Genomic DNA, 21373 nt, shown 5'->3' with positions numbered 1-21373 from the left:
CAAGGTCTCACTATACAGTTCAGGTTGGCTTTGAGCTCATTTTGTAGCTCAGGCTGGTCTTGAACTCATGACGATCCTCCTGCCTCAGCCTCCCAAGTGCTGGGATTACAGGCATGTGCCACCATGGCCAGCTTCTTGTTCTTATATCTTGACAACTTTTCTAGAAAGTAAATTTGTGAGTCAGGTATTTCTTTATTTATTTGTACTGGGATTGAACCCAGGAATGCTCAGCTACATCTCCAGCCACCACCACCCTTTTTGGTTTGAGACAGAGTAGTATGTAGTTCAAACTGGCCTTGAATTCGCTATGTAGGCCAGGCTGACCCTGAATTCATGGTGATGCTCAGCTCCCCAGTTCTTTTCAAAATTTTATTTTGGGATAAGTTTTTGCCCAGGCTGGCTTCAATCTTGCAATCCTCTCTCTTCAGCTGCTCAGCTACCTGGAATTATAGCATGTGCCACCATTTCTGGCACAGGCACATTTTTAAAATACTTCTATTCCTAGCAGGCAGCCAGGCGTGGTGGAGCATGCTTGTAATCCTAGCAATAAGGAGGGTGAGGCAGAAGGATCGCCATGAGTTCCAGGTTAACTTGGGCTACCTAGTGAGCTCAAGGCCAGCCTGAACTACATAATGACAATCTGGCTTAAAAAGCAGATAAGTAAAAAGAAACCTATTCCTACCAGTCCTGTGAAGTTGGGAAAATCATTGCCCTGTTGTCTTATGGATGAGGAAATGGAGGCCCAGAAAATGACTGGCAAAGGCCTCAAATGAGCCACACAGCTGGGGTTCTGGCCTCAGTAAATACTCACCTTGCCACACCGTCCAGGTTGTCGGCCTGAGCATCTCCTGGGTGCAGCTGGTACCAGTTTGGCCCTTTCCACACCACCTCTCCTGTCACCCATGGAGAGTGGAGTGGCTCAGAGGGAGAAGAAGGTTTCTGCACTAAAAGGGGCACCTACTCTTTGAGTCTCAGTTTTGTTACCCCAACTTTATTTTTAATTTTTAAAATTTTTATTTATTTATTTTTGGGTTTTTTTGAGACAAGGTCTCGCTATGCAGTTCAGGCTGGGCTTGAGCTCACTATGTAGCCCAGGCTGACCTCGAACTCACAACGATCCTCCTGCCTCAGCCTCCCAAGTACTGGGATTACGGGTGTGTACCACCAATCCTGGCCTGTATTTTTTTAAATTTTCTTTTGTTTGTTTGTTTGATTTTTTTGAGACAGGGCCTTGTTATGTAGTTCAAGCTGGCCTTGAACTCACTATGTAGCCCAGGCTGGCCTCAGACTTGTGGCAATCCTTTTGCCTTAGCCTCCTGAGTACTGGGATTACAGGTGTGTACCACCACACCCAGACCAGCTCCCCAGCTTTACAGATGAGGAAATATTTTTGTATATGTGCTGCAGAAGTGAGCACTTGATGAGGAAATAGAGGCTCTGAGGTCAAGTGTATTTTAGGGGGCTTCTTGGCCAAAGATTAGGAAGGTGCTTTCTCCTTGCCAGGACTCAAATTAGTCATTTAGTTTTTTTGTTTGTTTTTATCTTTTTGAGACAGGGTCTCACTATTCAATTCAGGCTGGCCTTGAGCTCACTTTGTAGCCCAGGCTGGTCTCAAACTCTCAGTGATCCTCCTGCCTCAGCTTCCTGAGTGCTGAGTCATTTGGTTTTTGAGTAAAGATATAACAACAAGGTGTTAGCACTTCTATTGGCAGGTACAGTGAGAGGAGTAGTTTGAGCTTGCCCTTTTCTTTCTTGAGACTTTATAGCATAAGCACATCTTTCCAGCATGGTCTCCCAGCCCTTAAAGCCCTGGAACTTTGGGTCTGAACCAAATGGGAGACTCCACCCTGCCCCAGAGGGCCAGGCTCACAGAGGCGACCGTGTAGCAGGGATATATGTGTTCCTGTCATTCTGAGATAGTGACTGATATCTACTGGGACTCTAAAATGTGGGCTTCCTTTCATTCCTAACAGAAGTAACATAGAGTATCCAGTAAGAAGCTGGGTATCTGTGGCTTGCACCTGACGTCGCAGCTACTTGGGAGGCTGAGACAAGAGAATGGCTCAGTGACATAGTGAGAGTGTGTCTCAAAAATGAAACAACACAAAACTAACACTAAAACAAGACAAACCCAACTTGTATTTTATATTTATTGTGTTTCTAGATTTGAGACAGGGTCTCCCTATTTAGTTCAGGCTGGGTTTGAAGTCACTATGTAGCTCAAGTGGGCCTCAAACTTGCAGCAATCCTCTTGCCTCAGTTTCTTAAGTGTTGGAATCACAGGAATATGTCACAAATTGCCCAGCAATTTGTATTTTTAAAATGTATACAGCAAGAAAAATGCACATTCCGGGCATGGTGGTGCACACCTGTAATCCCAAGACTTGGGAGGCTGAGGCAAGAGGATCATTGCAAATTCAAGGTCAGCCTGGGTTACACAGTGAGTTTAAGGCCTGCTTAGACTGCATACTGAGAGTGTCTCAAAATCTCAAGCAACAACAACAACAAAAACAAAACAAAAAAGAAAGAAAAATACATGTGGCATCGTGGGAAAGTATTAATAGCAACTTGTGACACCTACCCACCCCCACCATGACACGTGTAACTCCTGTGAATACACTCAAGTGGGGAAGACCCTTTTTGTAGGAATTTGTCTTCCTGGCAATGGGTTCTCACAGCCCCATCTTTTTCTTCATGGGAGAAGGTTCCTACTCAGCACCTGGCCACAGGGCCCAATATAAATAATCTCAGGTCTCGCCGACTGCCCCCTCTGCCCATGGGGGACACCACACCACAGCCTGTGGCCTGTCTCTTATGCTTTACTAAAGGACATCTGCTCCTGTATAGGGTGTGGCAAAAAAAGCCGTTTGATCTCTTTATTTTTTAAAAAATATTTTATTTATAGATCTCTTTGTTAAAGTAGTCACTCAGCTAGTTGCAGTCCTGTTTCTTTCCCTTTCTTTCTCCTTCTCCTTCTTCTAAGACAAGGTCTTGCTATATAGTTCAGGCTGGACTTGAATTCACTCTACATCCCAGGTTGGCCTGAAATTCTCAGCGCTCTTCCTGCCTCAGCCTCTCAAGTGCTGGGATTGCAAGTGTGCAGCACTGTGCCCAGTTTAGCAGTCACAAGTCTGAAAAGTGCACAAACTGGATTTCTGTAAATGGAAACTGTGCCTTCCCAGTCGAGCCCAGGCCCTCCCAGGATGTGGTATTTGCAACACATTTCTTTGGTTACTCTGTCCTATTTCCTGAGCTCCCTGCTTATTAGAAGCACAGAGAACACTGGCAAGCTTGTGTGGTCCATGCTAGAGCACAGCAAAGAAAACAGCAGAGAGCCGAGAAAGAGGCCTTCTCCGAGTCACACAGCCAGCAACCACAGTTTCCGCCTCAGAGCTGCAGCGGGAGGGGGAGCAGGGCCCAAGTGCAGGGAGGGGCAGGTGTGCAAGCCGCGCCTGTGTCCTTCTCTGGGGGTGGCTGCGCGGCCTAGACTGGGCCTTGGGGCTCAGCTCCCACTTCCAGGTCACACAACCTTGGACAGATCCCTCAGCATTCCTGAGCTCCCAGTAAAATGGGTCAAATTATTTCAACCGTGGCAGACCTTTAAAAGAATCCAAGGCAGGGGTGGGAATGAAATGGCTTCGTAAAGGTCAGAGCGGGGGCTTTCAAAAACTCCATAGTGAGGACAAGCTTAATCTGGACGTGGGGTGGCTTGTGTCCACGTCAGCTGCCCAGAGGCCCATCTCGCCCACAGGCGCCAGGAGCGACAGCGCTTTGCTGAGTACCAGGCGGAGTTGCAGGGCATCCAGCACCGGGTGCAGGCCCGGCCCTTCCTGTTTCAGCAGGCCATGCAGGTGAGGCTGCGGTGCTCCCCGAGAATGGAGATGGAATCCCTGAGACCCTCACAGAAATTATAGCCCACGGTGGCCTCAGTGGAGAGCAGGAAGCCCCTCATCTCTCTCCTCAGGCCAATGCCAGGCTGACCGTGACCCGGCGCTTCTCCCAGGTGCTGTCGGCACTGGGAGTGGATGAAGAGCAGCTTCTGGCTGAAGCAGGAAAAGGGGATGCAGAGGGCACTGCCAGGAAGCCCAGGTGAGGTTGGCTGACTGGCTAAGGACTGGCTGTGCCGAACTGCCACGGAAAGGGGCACAAACACCAGCCTCTGGGCTCTGCCGTTTCCTCTCTCACCAGGAAGGTGGGGTGGGGTTATTGTCCTTGATTCCCAACAAGGAAACTGAAGACCTGAGGACAGGGCTTTCCTTACAGAGTAAATAAGCAGTTGAGCAGGCTAGGGGTCTGTTGCCATCTGAGTGGCTGCGCACCAAGCCATTAGCGCCATGCTAGTCACCTCACGTACACTGCCCCTTAAGACTGCGGAATCACCAGGTACAGAGCAGGAATAACAAAGCCTACTTTGCAAGTAGGAAAATGAAGTTCAAGGAAGGGAAGTCACTTTCCCAGGGCCACACAGCAAGCCAGCGTAGGAGCTGGGTTTGAACCCACAGAGACCGGGATTTCCTCAGTCATCAGGTGGGGAGCCGTGGAGCCCACTCGCCTCCATCTGTGTCTTTAAGGGGCCACAGATCAATGGGGGTGAGAATGGAACCCTCTTCTCAGAGCCCTCCAAGGACTGAACCCATCAGCAGCCAGCCGGACAGGCGCTCCTCTCCCAGCCTGGACCCAGAGAATAGTCAAGATAAAAATTAAAGGTGCTGTGGTAAATACCGCGTGAGGTTTCTGAGATGTGGAGGAAAGGCTGTGGGTTGGGAACAGAAGGAGTCAAGTGAGCAGCAGCGGCTTAGCTCTATCCCCACCCGCAAGAGCTCCAGCTTTCTGGCTGCCCCTCACCTAGCACACACAGCTTGGTCTCTGCTCCTGAGGAGTAGTGCATTTCTTTTTTGTTTGTTTTGTTGAGACGGGGCCTCTTGTGTAGCCCAGCCTGGTCTGGAATTTGAGGTGATTCTCCTGCCTCTGAATGGTGGGATTACCACCACTCCCAGCAAGTGGGTCATTTTTTTTTTTTCTTTTTGAGACACAGGGTCTTGCTATATCATTCACGTTGGCCTCAAACTCACTGTGTAGCCCAGACTGGCCTCAAACTCAGGCAATCCTCCTGCCTCAGCCTCCAGAGTGCTGGGATTACAGGTGTAGGCCACCACGCCTGGCCGAGTGGGGCATTTTGAAAAGTGACAACTGAGATTTCTCTGTCCTGTCTCCAACATATATGCTGGAATCTAGAAACTCAAGAGTGAACATGACAGACTGGTCTCTGCCTTTGAGGACTCCCAGTCCCGTAGGGGAGGGGGACTTAAAGGGGTGCACACAACACGTCCTAACATGTTGGGTCTCACAGGGAGCCCACAGATGGAGCAGCTGCTGGGTGGAGATATCAGATTTTGAACAGGGTTTGTTAATTTTAAGTTAAAGCCCTTCTGTGCGTGAGGGAGTGTGTGTGTGTGGGTGGGTGTGTATGTGTGTGTGAAAGAGAAAAAGAGCGAGAGCAAGAGCGAGAGTGAGAGCGAGAGAGAGAGGGCACGCGACACAGACAGGGAGACAGAGGGACAGAGAGAGACTGTAACCCTATGTATCCCAGGGAAGAGAGGAAAGAAAAGCGCACATACACGGGTGTGTGGAACTTTGCACTCAATTTCAAGGGTTCGCGGACACACGGCTCATATGGACCTCCTTAGTAGTTCACAGGTTACATAAACCCAACTCGGAATGTGGATGGGCAGCGTGCCCTGACAGTATGGGAGCAGTTTCGAGCCTGGACTGTGCAGCGCTGGGGGAGGTGGGGGGAGTCTCGAGGTAGAGGAAAACACGCCACCTCACTCGACACCCGCGAGAGCCACGACCCCGGGAGGCCCACTGGAAGGGCACCCTTCGGCAAGGAAGAGCCATCCCCGAAAGAACAGGGGGCACTGAGCACCCTACGGTGTGTCGGGGAGGTGTTCTCCGTTTCTGGGCTGCTGATTTAGAAGTGCTTTAGGTCCTAAGACCTTTGGAATTCACGACTCGCATCTACGCCCACACGCGAAAAGTCAAACTTGGTACGGCACCGCCACCCGGCGCTTGCGCAGTCGGGCTCCAATCCTGACTTCCCATGAGCTCTTGGGGCAGGTTCTAACCACGGAAGCAACCGCTCTTGGCTTCCGGCAACAGGCTCACGGCTGCCGTGTGACCCGGAAGTGTTTCCATTTTGCGTCGTCGGGGCTCCGCAGCGGCCCGGCTCCAAGGCAGACGTACCACAATGGGGTCGTCAAAGAAGCACCGCGGAGAAAAAGAGGCAGCCGGAACTACTGCTGCGGCCAGCACCGGGAGCTCCGCTGAGCAGGTTCCACGGCATCGGGAGCACAAAAAACACAAGCATCGGAGTGGCGGCGGCGGCGGCAGCGGCGGTGAACGACGGAAGCGGAGCCGGGAGCGTGGGAGTGAGCGCGGGAGTGGGCGGCGCGGGGCAGAAGCCGAAGCCCGTAGCGGCGCGCACGGGCGGGAGCGCAGCCAGGCTGAGCCCTCGGAGCGGCGAGTGAAGCGGGAAAAACGCGATGATGGCTACGAGGCCGGTAGGGGCCGGGTCTGTTCAGGGGTGGCGCGGGGCGGGGGTCCGGGGGTCGGGGTGCTGGCAGGTCGGCGGGGCTCTCCAGGCTCAGGCTCCTGCGCTTAAATGGTCTTGCCTTGATTGTTTGGGGTTAAAGGTTGACAACAGTTGTCTGGCGTCATGCGAGCCAGGCCCTCAGTAAATGTTGGGTGAATGAGCGAAGAAGTGTCACCGTGTGCGGAGGCGAGAGGGCACCTGGCATGGTGGTGCAGAGCAGTAATTCCAGCCCTCCGGGAGACCGAGGCAGGAAGATCGCAAATTTGATCAGCCTGGGCAGTTTAGTAATTTAGCGAGAACGTGGCTCAAAAAAAAAAAAAAGAAAAAAGGGCCTGAAGGTGTAGGTGTATGAAGGCTCTATGTTCCATCCCCAGTACCAAAAAAGTAAAACGAATAAAGAGAAAACCTGGTATTGGGCAAGTCGTGTACTATCTCTTACTTGAGGTAGTAGTAAGATAGGCTGGGGTCTGAACTCAAAGGACCCTGTACTGTATTGTAGACCTTGTTAAATTTGGAGATTGTTTCAGGGTGGTAGGAAGTTAATGGATTTGCGTTGGGGAGTGAGTTGATCAGATTAATGTTTTGTAGAAAAGTCACGGTATAGTTTCTGGGCGTGGTGGCGCACGCCTGTAATCCCAGCATTTGTGAGGCTGAGGCAGGAAGATTCCTGTGAGTTCTAGGTCAGCCTGGGCTACAAAGTGAGCTCAAAGCCAGTCTGAACTGCATATCGAGACCCTGTCTCAAAAGGGGGGAAAAAAATCGCTACATGTAAATATTTGATCAAAGGTAGGACTAGAGGCCCCGAAGTCAGGTGGGCTGTAAAGCAACCAGGTGAGGGTTGATGGCCTGCACCAAGGCAGCAGCAGTCGTTGGAGAGAAGTGAGCAGCCTGAAGATGTATTTTGGAGGAGGACTGAACAATAAATTTAGTGTTTGGATTAGAACGGGAGGAAGAAAAAAGAGTCTGACACCTTATATTTTGGAGTGAGCAGTTAGATGAATGGTGGTGACATCTGTTGAAATTGAGGACTTTCGAAGAGAAGATTTGAAGCAGGAGAAAGATAACGGATTCAGTTTTGGAGAGTATTGAGGTGGTTGTGCGTGGAGAAGTTCGAGATTGGTGTTGGATAAGGGGATTTTTGGATTTGTGAATGTTTAGGTGGCTAATGAAGCCTTCTGAGAGTGTGGAGTGAGAAACCAGGGTAAGAGATACAACCTGAGAGGCTGGGGATTTAGCTCAGTGACACAGCGCCTGCCTGGCAAGTGCAAGGTCGTGAGTTCGATTCCCGGTACTGGAAAAAAAAAAAGAGATATACAACCTGAGAGATGCCAGTAGTTTAGTAGTGGCAGAGGAAGATACTACAAAACAGGAGGTAGAATAGGCAAAAAGGAAAAACAGAGGCTCACTGGTCATGGGGTCTGTGGGTTGAGAGCATTGCTAGGAGGAGGGCGTGATCAACAGTGTCACCACGAGAGATCAAGCAGACCAGAACTGAAAAGAATCCATTGGATTTGGTACTAAAGAGGCAGGTGACCTTGTAGAGGGCCTAGGTGGAAAGAGGGACCTTGGGATTAAAGAGAAGTAGGTTGGGGATACAGGAAAGGATGTGTTCATGGGTAGACGGTAATGGAGGGAACCGCATCTGATGGTATCAAACCTCCTCTGTGGTGGTCAGTGAAGTCGCTATGTGAGAGGTGGCTGGAGCAGGTCCAAAATGCTTATTTGTCTGTGTCTCCAACATCCAGCACAGTACAGTTTCTTTACTTCACATTACATAGAAAACACAGTTGCTACTGATACAGTCCCTGTCCTGTGGGGAGGAAGAGACCTGAGATGACAACTGCTGGGTGTTCAGGGCAGATAGTTCTGATCGGTAATTGAACAGGACTTCCTGAAGGTCCTGATAGGATTTTTCCAATCAGAAGAGGACCAGAGAGGACATCTGAGGTTGAAAATACACCATGTACAAAGTGGGTGGAACCAGCATAGTGGCACACACCTGTAATCCCAACACTCAGGAGGCTGAGGCAGGAGGATCCCTGTGAGTTTGAGGTCAGCCTAGGCTACAAAGTGAGTTCAAGGCCAGCCTGAACTGCATAGTGAGACCCTGTCTCAAAAAGACAAAAGTAGATGGAGAGGGCAAAATGAGGAGTGCAGAAAGTTGAATCTCAAGGGTCAGGAAAGAGTAGGACAGATAAAGAGGGCTCAGGTAGAGGCAGTGTTGGGGAGCCTACTAGGAAAGAAGCTGCAGCTTTCTGATGTTAGCAGACCCAGGTGCTGATGCTCATCTTTGACTCTATGGTTGGAGCCAAAAGTCCTGGGTTTGGGATACGGTAGTACGCCCCTGAGCTGTGTTTTTTTTTGCAGCTGCGAGCTCCAAAGCTGGCTCAGGAGATGCCTCGTCACTCAGCATTGAGGAGTCCAAGTGAGTACCATCTCCCTGTGCTTTGGCTTTTTTCCCCTGCAACAGGCATTTTGTGGGGCAGCACCTGGGGAGGCTTTCTTCCGTTACAGAGTGCCAGTTGGACTGGTAAGGTCCGTATAAGTCATTGTAGCTGCTTATGAGTCACGGGAGGAAGCAGAGGGCCAAGCAGGAGGGCACTGGTTAGGGGCAAACCATCCCGAGCACCCATGGTCCTTGGTCTGGGGGCTGGCACCCTCCTGGTGTCCTAGGCTGCCCAGGTCAGGCCTGTACTTAGGACCCTTCAGACCACTTGTTCCCAGTATTTTCGCTTCCTGTCCGGCAATGCTCTCGGTGCCCTATTTCTTTTGTAGTTCCTGACATTTGTGTGTCTCTTGTCCTCAGTAAACTCCGGGCAAAGTTGGGGATGAAACCCTTAGAAGTCAGTGCTGTCAAGAAAGGTGAGTGTGGGACTCGGGGTCTCGGGAAGGCATGTGGGGTGGGGCAGAGAGGCCATCTGAAGGGGTCTTTGAAGAAAGTAGGGAGAATGCACAGAGACAGCTCGAGTTAGTGATCCTGTGTGTACATTTGCCTGCCTGCGGGCACAGTGGGGATCTAGGATGCACTTGTCCTGGCTGGGCCTGGCATCCTCCTGACGGGGAGGTGCAAGTATATGGGCGGAGAGGTGCGCGGTTGCTGCATACTGCCTGGGCTGTGCAGGACTTGGTTGGTTTGCTTAAAAAAAAAACAGGCACTTTGGAAGGTTGAAGGTCCTGTTGCTGCATGCGGTGACACAGGAGTGTGGGGTGAAGTGGGATAGGTCGGTGAAGGACTCTTGCCTTCTCCTGGCCTCTTCTGGCGCCCTGAGCTGGAAGGGGGCAGGGTGAGTGGCTCCCTCCTCTCCCTCCAGCCATGGGCAGACATAGCCTCACGTCTGGGCCCCCCTTCCAGAGGCGGGCACCAAGGAGGAGCCCGTGGCCGCTGATGTCATCAACCCCATGGCCTTGCGACAGCGAGAGGAACTCCGGGAGAAACTGGCAGCTGCCAAGGAAAAGCGGCTGTTGAACCAGAAGTTGGGGTAAGGGGGTCCTGTCCAAGGTGCCGGGGGAAGCTGCTGTCCTTTCACTTTGTGGGTTGGGGAGGGGAAGCAGGCACGGGGCTCCTCTGAGCATTCTTTTCCTCCTTCAGGAAGATAAAGACGCTGGGGGAGGACGACCCCTGGCTGGATGACACCGCAGCCTGGATCGAGAGGAGCCGGCAGCTGCAGAAGGAGAAGGACCTGGCAGAGAAGAGGGTGAGCCCCAGGGCAGTCAGGGCTGGTGAGGCCAGGGCCTGACCTTCAGCAGGGGAGACAGCTTGGGCAGGCGAGGCCCGTGCTCGGTGCTGTCTGCTCTGGATTCTGCACGGCTTGCCTGCAGGTCCTGCCCCCTTGCACTCGCACCTGGTAGAGTAGTGGTGTTTTCTGGTAATGCTAAATGGCTTGAGGTCATGGGTCATCCTTTCATGTCCCACAGGCCAAGCTGCTGGAGGAGATGGACCAAGAGTTTGGTGTCAGCACTCTGGTGGAGGAGGAATTTGGGCAGAGGCGGCAGGTGAGGCTGTAGCAGCTGGTGATGGTGGGGGCGCTGTGGCCTTGGTGTTGCCATCCCAGCACTGGGGGCTACACGTGGCCCCTTACTTGGCTGGACCTTCCCCCTTAGGACCTGTACAGTGCCCGGGACCTGCAGGGCCTCACTGTTGAACATGCCATAGAGTCCTTCCGAGAGGGGGAGACTGTGATCCTCACCCTGAAGGACAAAGGTGAGTGGCTCGAGGGGGCTCAGGCGGGGGCCAGGACATCGCAGTGTCCAGGGCCAGTAGGTTGGCTGCTGACTGCTCTCTTCCCAGGCGTGCTGCAGGAGGAGGAGGATGTGCTGGTGAACGTGAACCTGGTGGATAAGGAGCGGGCAGAGAAGAACGTGGAGCTGCGGAAGAAGAAGCCTGACTACCTGCCCTATGCAGAGGATGAGAGCGTGGATGACCTGGCACAGGCACGCTGGCAGCGCATGCGGCTGGGGTGGAGAGTGTTGGCATGAGGTGCCAGGAGACAGTGGCCGGCCCAGGTCCCAACCCCTGCGTCTTCCCTTGCAGCAAAAACCTCGCTCTATCCTGGCCAAATACGATGAGGAGCTGGAGGGTGAGCGGCCACATTCCTTCCGGCTGGAGCAGGGTGGCACAGCTGATGGCCTGCGGGAACGTGAGCTGGAAGAGATCCGGACCAAGCTGCGGTTGCAGGCACAGTCCCTGAGCTCGGTGGGACCCCGGCTAGCCTCTGAGTACCTGACACCGGAGGAGATGGTGAGCCCCACCCCTGCTGTGTATGGGGTGGCCGTTGTCCTGCCCCTTGGGAGTCTCTGGCAGGCCCTGGAGGGAGGTTGAGTACTGGGGCTGTGCTTGGTTCTTGGGTGAGTGGTAAACAGCAGTCCAGGGAGGCACTGGGTGTTGACAGGCAGGGACTGTTGAGCCAGGGAACCCAAGTACATGTTTCCTGTGCCACATATGCAGCTTGTGTCTTGGGTGCATCGTTTGACAGACAGCAGCCATCTCCAGAAGCTGCCACAGTGAAAGGAGTTGCAGTTTTGTAGGTGCACTTGGATCTGGCCTGTGGAGAGACTGTGGAAATAGGTGCAGACAGCTGTGCCCTTAGCATCATGGCTGCGCAGGAGAGTGCTGGAGCCTGACTGCTGAGGGTGTGGGCCCAGCTCTCCCGTAGAGGAGCTGGGCAGCCCCGGGTAGGGTACTTAACCTCTCCGGGCTCAGTGCCTGTGTCTCAGTGGAGTGATATAGTACCCACCTCACAAATTGGACATTTTGGAAGTGCTGGACACAGTGACAGGCAGAGGCACATCAAAAGAGCTCTCTTTAGAGAGGCTTTAGACAGCCTGAGGTCACAGACCACTCTTCCTCCCTCACAGCTGTCCTTTTCCCCCCTCAGGTGACCTTTAAAAAGACCAAACGGAGGGTGAAGAAAATCCGTAAGAAGGAAAAGGAGGTGGTCATGCGAGCAGATGATTTGCTGCCCCTTGGGGACCAAACTCAAGATGGGGACTTTGGTTCAAGGTGGGATTAGACACAGTGGTGGGTGGAGGGCTGGCCTGGCCTGGCCCAGCTGAGGGGCTGACCCTCACTGTGGGACCTCTTCCTCCTAGGCTTCGGGGCAGGGGTCGGCGCCGAGTGCCAGAGGTAGAGGAGGCCAGCCCCGAGGATGCTGAGAAAGAGCCTGTGCCCCAGCCCCCACCATCAGATGACACCCGTGTGGAGAACATGGACATCAGTGATGAGGGTGAGGGGCCGGCTGGCGGGGCTGGGGACAGGGCCCAGGGAGCCCAGGAGCTGGTATGAGTGGCCATCCTGTGTTCCCACCAGAGGATGGGGGAGCTCTGCCGTCAGGGTCGCCAGAGGCGCTGGAGGAGGATGAGGCGGAACTGGAGTTGCAGAAGCAGCTGGAGAAGGGGCGGCGGTTGCGGCAGCTGCAGCAGTTGCAGCAGCTGCGGGACAGTGGCGAGAAGGTGAGGCTGGCTGCAGTGGTGTGTGTGTGTAGGGGGGGTGGCTTCTGTCTTCAGGAGCAGGAGCACCTTCCGGTGGGAACCAGAAGGCTCTTTTCTATGAAATGTCACCTGATGAGCAGGTCTCCAGATTTAGCGGGTGGCTCCTGGCCTCTTTTCTTTGGGGATATGTGTGTCAGATGCCTGTTGTGAGGGAGGCCCTGTTCTCAGGGCTGGGTGTCATAGCCTCGGGAAGCAGGGCAGACACTGCAGCACTCACGGAGGGGTCGCTGGAGCAGGGAGTGAGCGGCTGACTGGTGAGAGCTGAGGTGAACGGTCAGGCACCAGTGGCCTCAGCTGTCACTGACCTTCACAGGGCACTTATATGAGCTGGACACAGGAGGACGTAGTGACTGGAGCTGCTCTGGGAGCTTGTTGTCCTGTTCTGGGGGTGACAGGGTTGGGATGGTTGTTTTGCTTTGTTGAGACAGGGTCTCACTGTATGGTTCAGGCTGGAGGCCATTGTCCTGCCTCTGCTTGCAGGTGTTAGAATCGTGGGTGTGTACCCCCACACCTGGCTGGGGGGGGTTGGGGGGGAAGGCTTTTTAAGAGGGGAGTTGCTGGGGTATCTGTGTGCGAGGCTGGGCATCCGCACGGTAGAGTTAGGAGGGGGGGGGGGTGCGCGGGCTGCTCCCTTGGCACTGGCAGCACAGGGAAGCTCCTCTCCAGGGCCCCCCTTGCTCTGTGGAGCAGGCTGGGAAATGCCAGCCGGGAAGTCTGGAGCATGGGCCGCCTGTGGTCAGAGGGGCTTTCAGAAGCGAGTCGTGCAAGGAGAAGTTTCTGGGTGAGGAGCAGAAGGGCAGGGGAGTCCCTGGCCTCCGAGGCAGTGAGTGGGGCTTGGGAGAGCGGTGGGCACAAGCTGGGTCAGGAGGGGCTATGGAGGATTCTGGATGTTAATTCAAAGGCCAATAGGGAGCCATTGATGGGTTGGAGCAGAAAAGTGGCCGCTGAGGTGGACAGGGATTAGAAACTGGTCAGAGGGAGGCCAGGAGGGAAGAGGAAGCCGGTCGGATTGGGCTGTGGGAGGCTTACATATCAGACCAAGGGAGGATCCATGGGCTCCTGGGTCTCAGTGGCATCACCCCAGAAACGTCTGGCTCTGCCCACAGCTGCTCCCTCCCCCAGGTGGTGGAGATTGTGAAGAAGTTGGAGTCTCGCCAGCGGGGCTGGGAGGAGGAGGAGGATCCCGAGCGGAAGGGGGCCATCGTTTTCAACGCCACCTCGGAGTTCTGCCGCACTCTGGGGGAGATCCCCACCTATGGGCTGGCCGGCAACCGGGAGGAGCAAGAGGAGCTCATGGTGGGTCCCACAGTCCCCTGCTCTCTGGCGTGTTCTGCTCTAGGCCAGGGCCTATGGGTCCTTGGTGACAGGCCCAGCCCGTGGGGTCAGCGGGCTGGTGCTGTCCAGGCTGACCTTGGCTTCCTGCCTCAGGACTTCGAACGGGACGAGGAGCGCTCAGCCAATGGCGGCTCCGAGTCGGATGGGGAAGAGAACATTGGCTGGAGCACTGTGAACCTGGATGAGGAAAAGCAGCAGCAGGATGTGAGGATGCGCATTGGTTGTGGGCTGGGCAGGGTCTTGGGCTTGTACTCAGCTCAGTCCCTGCCTCAATGAGGGACCTGGGGCCTCATCTTGTCATCTGTAGAATGGGCTCTAAAGCTCTGGGACTAAGGGAAGAAGTATCTTGGGGTGACTGGTGGGCAGGGCAGTGGGAAGAGCCCCCGTGGTCTGCTCACACCCCCACCGTCTGCCATCTGCAGTTCTCTGCCTCCTCCACCACCATCCTGGACGAGGAGCCCATTGTGAACAGGGGACTGGCCGCTGCCCTGCTGCTGTGTCAGAACAAAGGTGCGGGCAGCTGCGTGGCATGGGGAGTGGGTTTGGGGGGCCCCCTTTGGTTCCCCTTCCTCCTCTTCCTCAGTCTTGATGCTGTGAGCAACTCTCCTGGGTGCCTAAGCCACTCCTTCCCCTCTGGCTGGTTCTGGGTGGTCGTAGTAGCGTCTGTCTGTCCCTCTGCTGTGCAATCAAGGCTCCGAGTCACCTCCAGGAAAGCGTGGGGCAGGTGGAAACAGACTTAGGTGTTAGGGTCCCAGCTCTGCTGTCCTCGGCGAGGGACTGAATTCTCTCTTTTCTTCGTCTGTACAAAAGCCTGAGACCCTTACTCCCTGGTGGAGTTGTGTGGGTTTCAAGCACTCACTTGCAGCTGTCCTGTCTGCGGGGTAGGCAGCGTGGACTTGACAGCCCTTGTGTCCCCAGGTCTGCTGGAGACCACAGTGCAGAAGGTGGCCCGGGTGAAGGCCCCCAACAAGTCCCTGCCCTCAGCCGTGTACTGCATTGAGGACAAGATGTGAGTGTGGCGGTGGGGCCGGTGGCAGTGTGCAGCTACCAGCAACACTGTAGGGGGCTGGTGTGTGACAGACCTCTGTCTTGGTCCAGGGCCATCGATGACAAGTACAGCAGGAGAGAAGAGTACCGCGGCTTCACCCAGGACTTCAAGGAGAAGGATGGCTACAAGCCAGACGTGAAGATCGAGTATGTGGATGAGACAGGCCGGAAGCTCACTCCCAAGGAGGTGAGTGCCCCTTGGCAGATGGGGCCGCGCCAAGGGTGCCAGGTCCCGGGTGGGTCAGAGCCCACGGAGGCAGCGCAGTGCTGCAGGACCTGTCTGGCCTGATGGAGAACCTCTGAGCCTCAGTTTCCTTCTCTAGTAGGCTCCTCGAAGGTTGGCAGGAGGGTCACACAGGCACCTTTGTACTTCGGCCCACCCACTGTAGCAGAAGCCTCCTGCCCGCGGGGCACCATCCTTGGCAGCAGGACCCAGGACCACCCCCCACTCCCCTTCCAGCCCCAGCCTCCACATGGCAGGTCTCACTCCAGACCCCCACGCCCCCATCACAGCCTATCTTTTTTAATGTCTTGGCACCTTTGCTGGGGCCCCCGAGGGCCCAGCATCTTGTTTCCATGCCCTTCCCTCTCACCTGGACCCTTGCATTCAGTTGGTCGAGTTAGCACCCCTGCCCCGTTGGGGTGCTCTTCGGGTACAAGTGGCCAGGGTCCCTCCATTCCCGGTTTTTGCCCTGTGTTCCAGGCATTCCGACAGCTGTCCCACCGCTTCCATGGCAAGGGCTCGGGCAAGATGAAGACGGAGCGGCGGATGAAGAAGCTGGATGAGGAGGCGGTGAGTGCTCAGGGAGTAGGGGCTCTGCTTTGGTGGGAGTCTAGGGTGGTGACTGCTGGACCTGCTCCTGCCCCTGTGCTGACTGGCCCCGACCCACAGCTCCTGAAGAAGATGAGCTCCAGTGACACTCCCCTGGGCACGGTGGCTCTGCTCCAGGAGAAGCAGAAGGCCCAGAAGACTCCGTACATTGTGCTTAGCGGCAGTGGCAAGAGCATGAATGCGTGAGTGGCGGGCTCTCGGGACCGGCTGGGGGCGGGGAACCTGTGCCCCTGCTCCAGCCTCACACCTCTCTTTTCCCCCACAGGAACACCATCACCAAGTGAACCGGTCAGCCCTTGGTCCCCTCCCCTCCTTAATGTTAAATAAACCTCCCTCCTTATTTTTTCCTTCCTGGTCATGGTGCCGACTCCAGGGCTAGACCTGGGAGGAGGGGAGACACGGCCCTCGCGCAGGCTGGACCTCATGCCCAGTCAGATGTGTGAATCCCGGCGTGTTCCTGAGTCTTGGTTCTGCCGTTTGTGCAGCCCGCACCTCCATTTTGTAGGATGGTTGAGGATTCAGTGAGCTCCCATCATTCAGTCATTCACCTGGAATTCAGAGCTGAGCAAGCTGACACTGATCCCTGAACACATGTGGCTTGGAGTCTGGCCTCTGCCAAGTGAGCCCTGGCCATCAGGTGGCTCAGGAACCTGGGCGGAGATGAAGGAAGAGAGCAAGAGAAGTGGGTTTGTTTCCTCCTCTGCCGCAGTGCTGCAGCACAGGGCCTGCTGTGGAAGTGGCTGTCCTGCCTTCTCCCTGGGCCAGCTTCAAGGTGAAGTGCGGGGTGTCATTGGAGACTTGGCCCCCAAGTGTCCAAGGCCTCACGGGACACTGCCCTATAGTCTCCCTAGTTAGACAGTTCATACGTTGCTGGGATGACCAGCTTGGCACAGCAGGGACTGGGTCCTGTCCAGGGACAGGGTGAACCTCCTGTCCCGGTCCTTGTACCACCTGGGCCTATGGCAGCACCTGGGCCTTGGCATCCTCACAGTGAGCTGCCTCGGGAGGGCAGAGCCCCAGCCCTCCAGCCGCACACGGCTGCCGCAGCCGGGGAGGGAGCCCTCCGAGGAGCTCTGGGAAGCTGGAAGATGGGAGCCTGCCCTGTGTGTGTGCCCTTAGGTATGTTCTGGATAGGCCACAAATTGTAAGATAAAAGAATGAGTCCAAAAAATAAGTTGTAAAAAGTTTTTCTTTGGTAGTGTTGGGAATTGAACCTTTGCACTGAGCTTCATCTCAGCCCTCTTTATTGTTTTATTTTTATTTAAAAATCTTTTAGTACATGTTCACTAATGGTTGCTTCATTGTGGGGAATTGGTACAAGTACATAACACATTTCAGTCCTTTTTTTCTCCCCTGCCCCCCTTTTTTTGTGGGGGTGATGCTGGAGATTAAACCCAGGGCCTTTGCACTGAGCTACGTGTCCAGTTCTTGTTTTATTTTTTGAGACAGGGTCTTGCTAAGTTGCCAAGACCGTGCTCCAATTTATGATCCTCTTGCCTCAGCTTCCCAGAGTGCTGGGATTGCAGGTGTGTGCTGTCATGCTGGCTGAAAATGGTAAATTTTTAAAAATAAACTTAGAGTGAGACAAATGTAAGCAAATGACAAAACCCAGTTGCCTTAAAATAAACAATTGGTGTTGGATGGGGTAATCGCCGTGTGGCAAAACCGTGCAGTGGGTTCACTGATTTCTTTACTTTTTGGCTCTTCTATTTTCGAATCTGATTCCAGTTTCCTTTGTTGCTCTGGTTTCTTGGGGAAGGAAGGTGCTGTGGGGGATACACAGTGAGCCTAGGATTCGGGGGAGCCAATTCTTTCCTCTCGAAAGCCTGTGAGGTGCTCCCAGTCTCTGGTGTGGGTCATCTGGCATCACTGTCGGAGCTCATGCCTCGTTTGCAAGAAGCATCCCATTAGGTTGCTGCTGCCACTGTGACTGGCAAATTCAGCAGAGGTCTTGAGCCAAGATTGCCCCAAGGTAGGATTGATGAGTTTGGCTCAGGCAACTTCCCGATTTTTGGCCCTGGTCATTGGGTAGGTGAAATGGAATCAGAGGGCTCTCAGGAATACTAGAGGGGCTTCCGGTGCCTTTCTGGTTGGTGCTGCCCGGCACCTTTGCATCGTATAGCTCCTAGTCCTGCCTTGGGGACTTGCTATTCTGAGGTACTCTCACGTGCTTCCTGGGCATGCACTGCCCAGTGGTTGAGCGGCTGCAGGCACCAAGACCTGGAAGGCCGAGCTTCTAGGGCAAGCAGGAGCCAAGGGGGACAGGTCCCAGCTTTGCTGCTCAGCAGCTGGGCAAGGCCACAGGACTCGCCTGACTCAGGCTCCTGGGCACAGTGATGCTCAGGGGTCAGAGAAGGCACGGGCCCTCTCCACGCAGCCTCCAAGTGCCAGGCATCTCAGCCTTTGGGGGCTTTCTGGGAACAGTGCTGTCCGGTGTTGGTGTGGCCTGTGTACTTAACTAGGTCAGGCCTGGCTCTTGGCTCTGGGGTTCTGTTCTCTAGGCGATGCCCATACCCTGCCCTGGGCCCCTAGACTCTCCTTTAAGAAGAGCTTGGGGCTCTGCCTGTCAGTTCTGGGCCATTGTGTGTTCCCTTTTGCTTATCTAGTAAGTGATACCATAAACCAGCAATGGTGGCACACATACCTGTAATCCCAGCACTGTGGGAGGCTGAGACAGGTGGATTGCAAATTTAAGCCTAGCCTGGGCAATTTAGTGACTTAACAAGACCCTGTCTTAAAATGAGTCTGTGTGTGTGGTAGGGATATAGTTGGGTGTGAAAGTTCTGGGTTCAGACCCTAGTGCTGGAGGAGTGAAAGCCTTCAGACCACCCTACTGGGGCCATTTTGTCTTGTAAAAGTTCCATCTGGCAGTGATAAGGCTTCATCTACCGTTGGTTTAGATAGGGCAGGTTTCCTGGCCCAAGGTCTCTGGTGAGAACCAAAGCCACTTCCCCACAGGCCTGCTGGGAAGACAGCCTCATTCAGGGACTCCTCTCCAGCCAGGCTTGGCCCTTGCAGCCCCCACTTCCCTGGCCCTGAAGTGCTGTTGTGTAAAGTGGGTGCCTGCTAGCCTTACCAGGCTTTCCCATGGTCCCTGCTACAGTGCGTAGCAGCCATACTGCCTGCCCTTCCTCAGATGGGCTGACCCTCCTTTAGGGGACACAAGCACAATAGCCCTTCTGTGCCAGTATGTGCTCCACCCTGAGGGAGGAGATGGAAAGAGCTCCAAAAGGATTTTTGTCATCTCTGGTCACAAAAGGGGAACCAAGGAAGTGGAGGATCGGGTCAGGTTTCCCCGGCAGAGCCCTCCCTGCAAGGCAGGTGTGGGCGGAAATGTAAATTGCCAAATGCCAGTCTGGGCAGGTGTAGGTGGCTGGGGACCCAGAAGAGAGATGAACACTCCTGGAAGTGTCAGAGAAGAGAGGAGGGGAGGCAGTGGAGTCTGGAAGGTTTGCTGTCACCAGAAAGAGGACCATTTAAACCAATGAGCCTAGAGGAAGGACCCCTTCAAAGATGGCACTTCTAGCCAGGTGTGGTAATGTATGCCTGTAAACCCAACACTGGGAGGTTGAGGCAGGGGGATTGAAAATTCAAGCTCAGTCTGGCCAATGTAGCAGAACTCTCAAAAAGTAAAATAAAGGCTCGGGGTGGACCTTTGCAAATGGCCTTGGGTAACTCACCAGAAACAAGCCCATGCACACAACACAAAGGTGGTTCTGAGGTCCCACTCTGCTTGTCCATAGCCCCCGAATCCTCGGGATAACGTGCTGTTGCGCACGGTTTTTGTAGGGGATATGCGTAGCCAGAGACTCCATGAGTCCCCTGCACACCAACTTGAGTACATTTATTTTCAAGATCAATTCCCTGCTACCCTCCAAATGCTCCCAGCCCACATTCTCCAGCTTGTAAATGCCAAAGCGGCAGGAGCGAGGATCCAGCTATTCCCCACAATGCGTCAGGAAATGAGTTCCTTTCTGCGTCATGGAATTGGTTCCATACTGGTTGTATGATAACCCTGTCCCCAGCTTTTTGTGTCCTAACCACAGATCACTGTGCTTTGTCTGCTTAGTGACTGCCACTGTGGCTTTTCCCTGCAGGCATGAGCCCAGCCTGGCCAGGAACATCGCCAGACACTGAGAAAGTTGTCCAGTTTGTGCCCCAAACAGAAGGAAACGGGCCCCGCCCTGTAGCCAAATCCCTGAAGCCCTCCCATACACTGTCCCCCATCCTTCCCTGCGACACACCTGGCAAGACACTCCTTCCTCCTTCCTGCACCCTAAGGGTTCTGCAGCACTGTATGCTCCTAATCAGGGATTGGGACTGATACCCCAGCCTACAGGGCTTCTTTTTTTGGAAACCCACCTGGCCCATTTCAGGAAGGCTTGGGGACTTTCTGGGGAGAACTTCTCCGCCACAGCTTTTAGGGCAAATCTAACTGAGCATTCAGTGGAATGAAATGCCAGTGCTGTGGTCCACCAGAGTCCCAACTGCTTTGGGGGCATCTGGACTCTGATTAGCCAGAGGTAGTTCCCTTACTGTATAATCTGGGTAGATGTGACTTGCAGGATGGATGTGCTTATTGTGACCCCCGCTGGTAGCCTGAGTACATAGCCAGAAAGGCTGGTACCTCCTCACATGGGTGAACTAGCACAGGTTAAATAACAAGATGGGTATTTTAGCATCAGAACCTATCATTTCTAAGATTTGTGATTAGAAGTGGTATGGGCTGGGGATATAGCTCAGTAGCACAGCACCTACCTTGCAAGCATGAGGTCGTGGGTTCAATTCCCGGTACCAAAAAAAAAGTGGTAGCCAACATGTTAAATACTGATGTAAAAATAAGTGAAAAAGAATGGGAACCAGGGGCTGGGAATGTGGCTCAGTGGTAGAGCTCTTGCCTTGCATGTATAATACCCAGGGTTCGATCCCCAGCACCACACACACGCATACACACGAAGAGCAAAGTAAAACAAACTGGAGTCAGAATCATGGAATGAAATTTTTACAACTAAAACAAAAAATATTTAAGAGCCTTTATGTTTCAATCTTGAATGTCCGCAGCTGGTGGCACTATTGGGAGGTGGGGCCTAGTGCAAGGAGTTAGGTCACGGGGGCAGGGCCCTGACGGGGATATTGGGGTGCTGATCTCTGCGTCCGTTTCCTGGCTGCCAAGAACTGAGCAGCTGCCTTCACCTTGTGATCCTGCTATGTGTGCTCCACTGCTTCAGGCCCAAGTGACCATCGACTGAAACTTCCGAAACTGTGAGCAAAAATAAACTTTTCCTTTTTTTAGATTATCTCAGACATTTGTCACAGTGACAGAAAGCTAAACATTACACAGGGTTTAAAGGAAATTAAAATAAGCTGGGCGTGGTGGCTCACACCTGTATCCCGGAGCTGGGGAAGGCTAAGGCAGGAGGATCACAAGGTCAAGTGGACTTAGAATCTGTCTCAAAACATAAAAACAGGCTGGGGATGTAGCGCAGTGGCAAAACATCCCTGGGTTTGATCCCCAGTATCACACACACAAAAAAGAAATTAAGAGTGCTGGGTTTGGGCTTGAACACCTTTACCCCAGA

At 53.9% G+C, this 21373-nt stretch overlaps 2 protein-coding genes across 2 annotated transcripts in view; both read left to right on the top strand.

The window, feature by feature from the left end:
- The window catches only part of Tsga10ip (testis specific, 10 interacting protein), a 17073-nt gene extending 12352 nt beyond the window's left edge, over positions 1–4721 (top strand). Inside the window, exons 6-8 of the mRNA XM_005384439.1 lie at positions 3752–3851; positions 3965–4089; positions 4572–4721. Of these exons, the coding sequence (XP_005384496.1) occupies positions 3752–3851; positions 3965–4089; positions 4572–4704 (358 nt within the window). The 3' untranslated portion in view covers positions 4705–4721. The remainder of the gene's footprint in view (positions 1–3751; positions 3852–3964; positions 4090–4571) is intronic.
- Positions 4722–6169: 1448 nt separating this feature from the next.
- On the top strand, positions 6170–16152 carry Sart1 (squamous cell carcinoma antigen recognized by T cells 1). Its single transcript, XM_005384438.2, has 20 exons — positions 6170–6560; positions 8960–9017; positions 9399–9454; positions 9945–10071; positions 10182–10287; positions 10508–10585; positions 10694–10793; positions 10881–11023; positions 11124–11330; positions 11968–12092; positions 12182–12315; positions 12399–12541; positions 13703–13876; positions 14009–14119; positions 14338–14425; positions 14834–14924; positions 15014–15149; positions 15666–15755; positions 15855–15976; positions 16060–16152. Exons 1-20 carry the CDS (start codon positions 6248–6250, stop codon positions 16076–16078), a joined length of 2421 nt encoding a protein of 806 aa, XP_005384495.1. The 5' UTR covers positions 6170–6247; the 3' UTR covers positions 16079–16152.
- Positions 16153–21373: the final 5221 nt, after the last annotated feature.

This window comes from Chinchilla lanigera, unplaced genomic scaffold (assembly GCF_000276665.1).
Source record: "Chinchilla lanigera isolate Chin_1 unplaced genomic scaffold, ChiLan1.0 scaffold00021, whole genome shotgun sequence".
Lineage (NCBI taxonomy): Eukaryota > Metazoa > Chordata > Mammalia > Rodentia > Chinchillidae > Chinchilla > Chinchilla lanigera.
The sequence above is the reverse complement of the archived record's forward strand: the minus strand, read 5'-3'. Positions and strand labels throughout refer to the sequence as shown.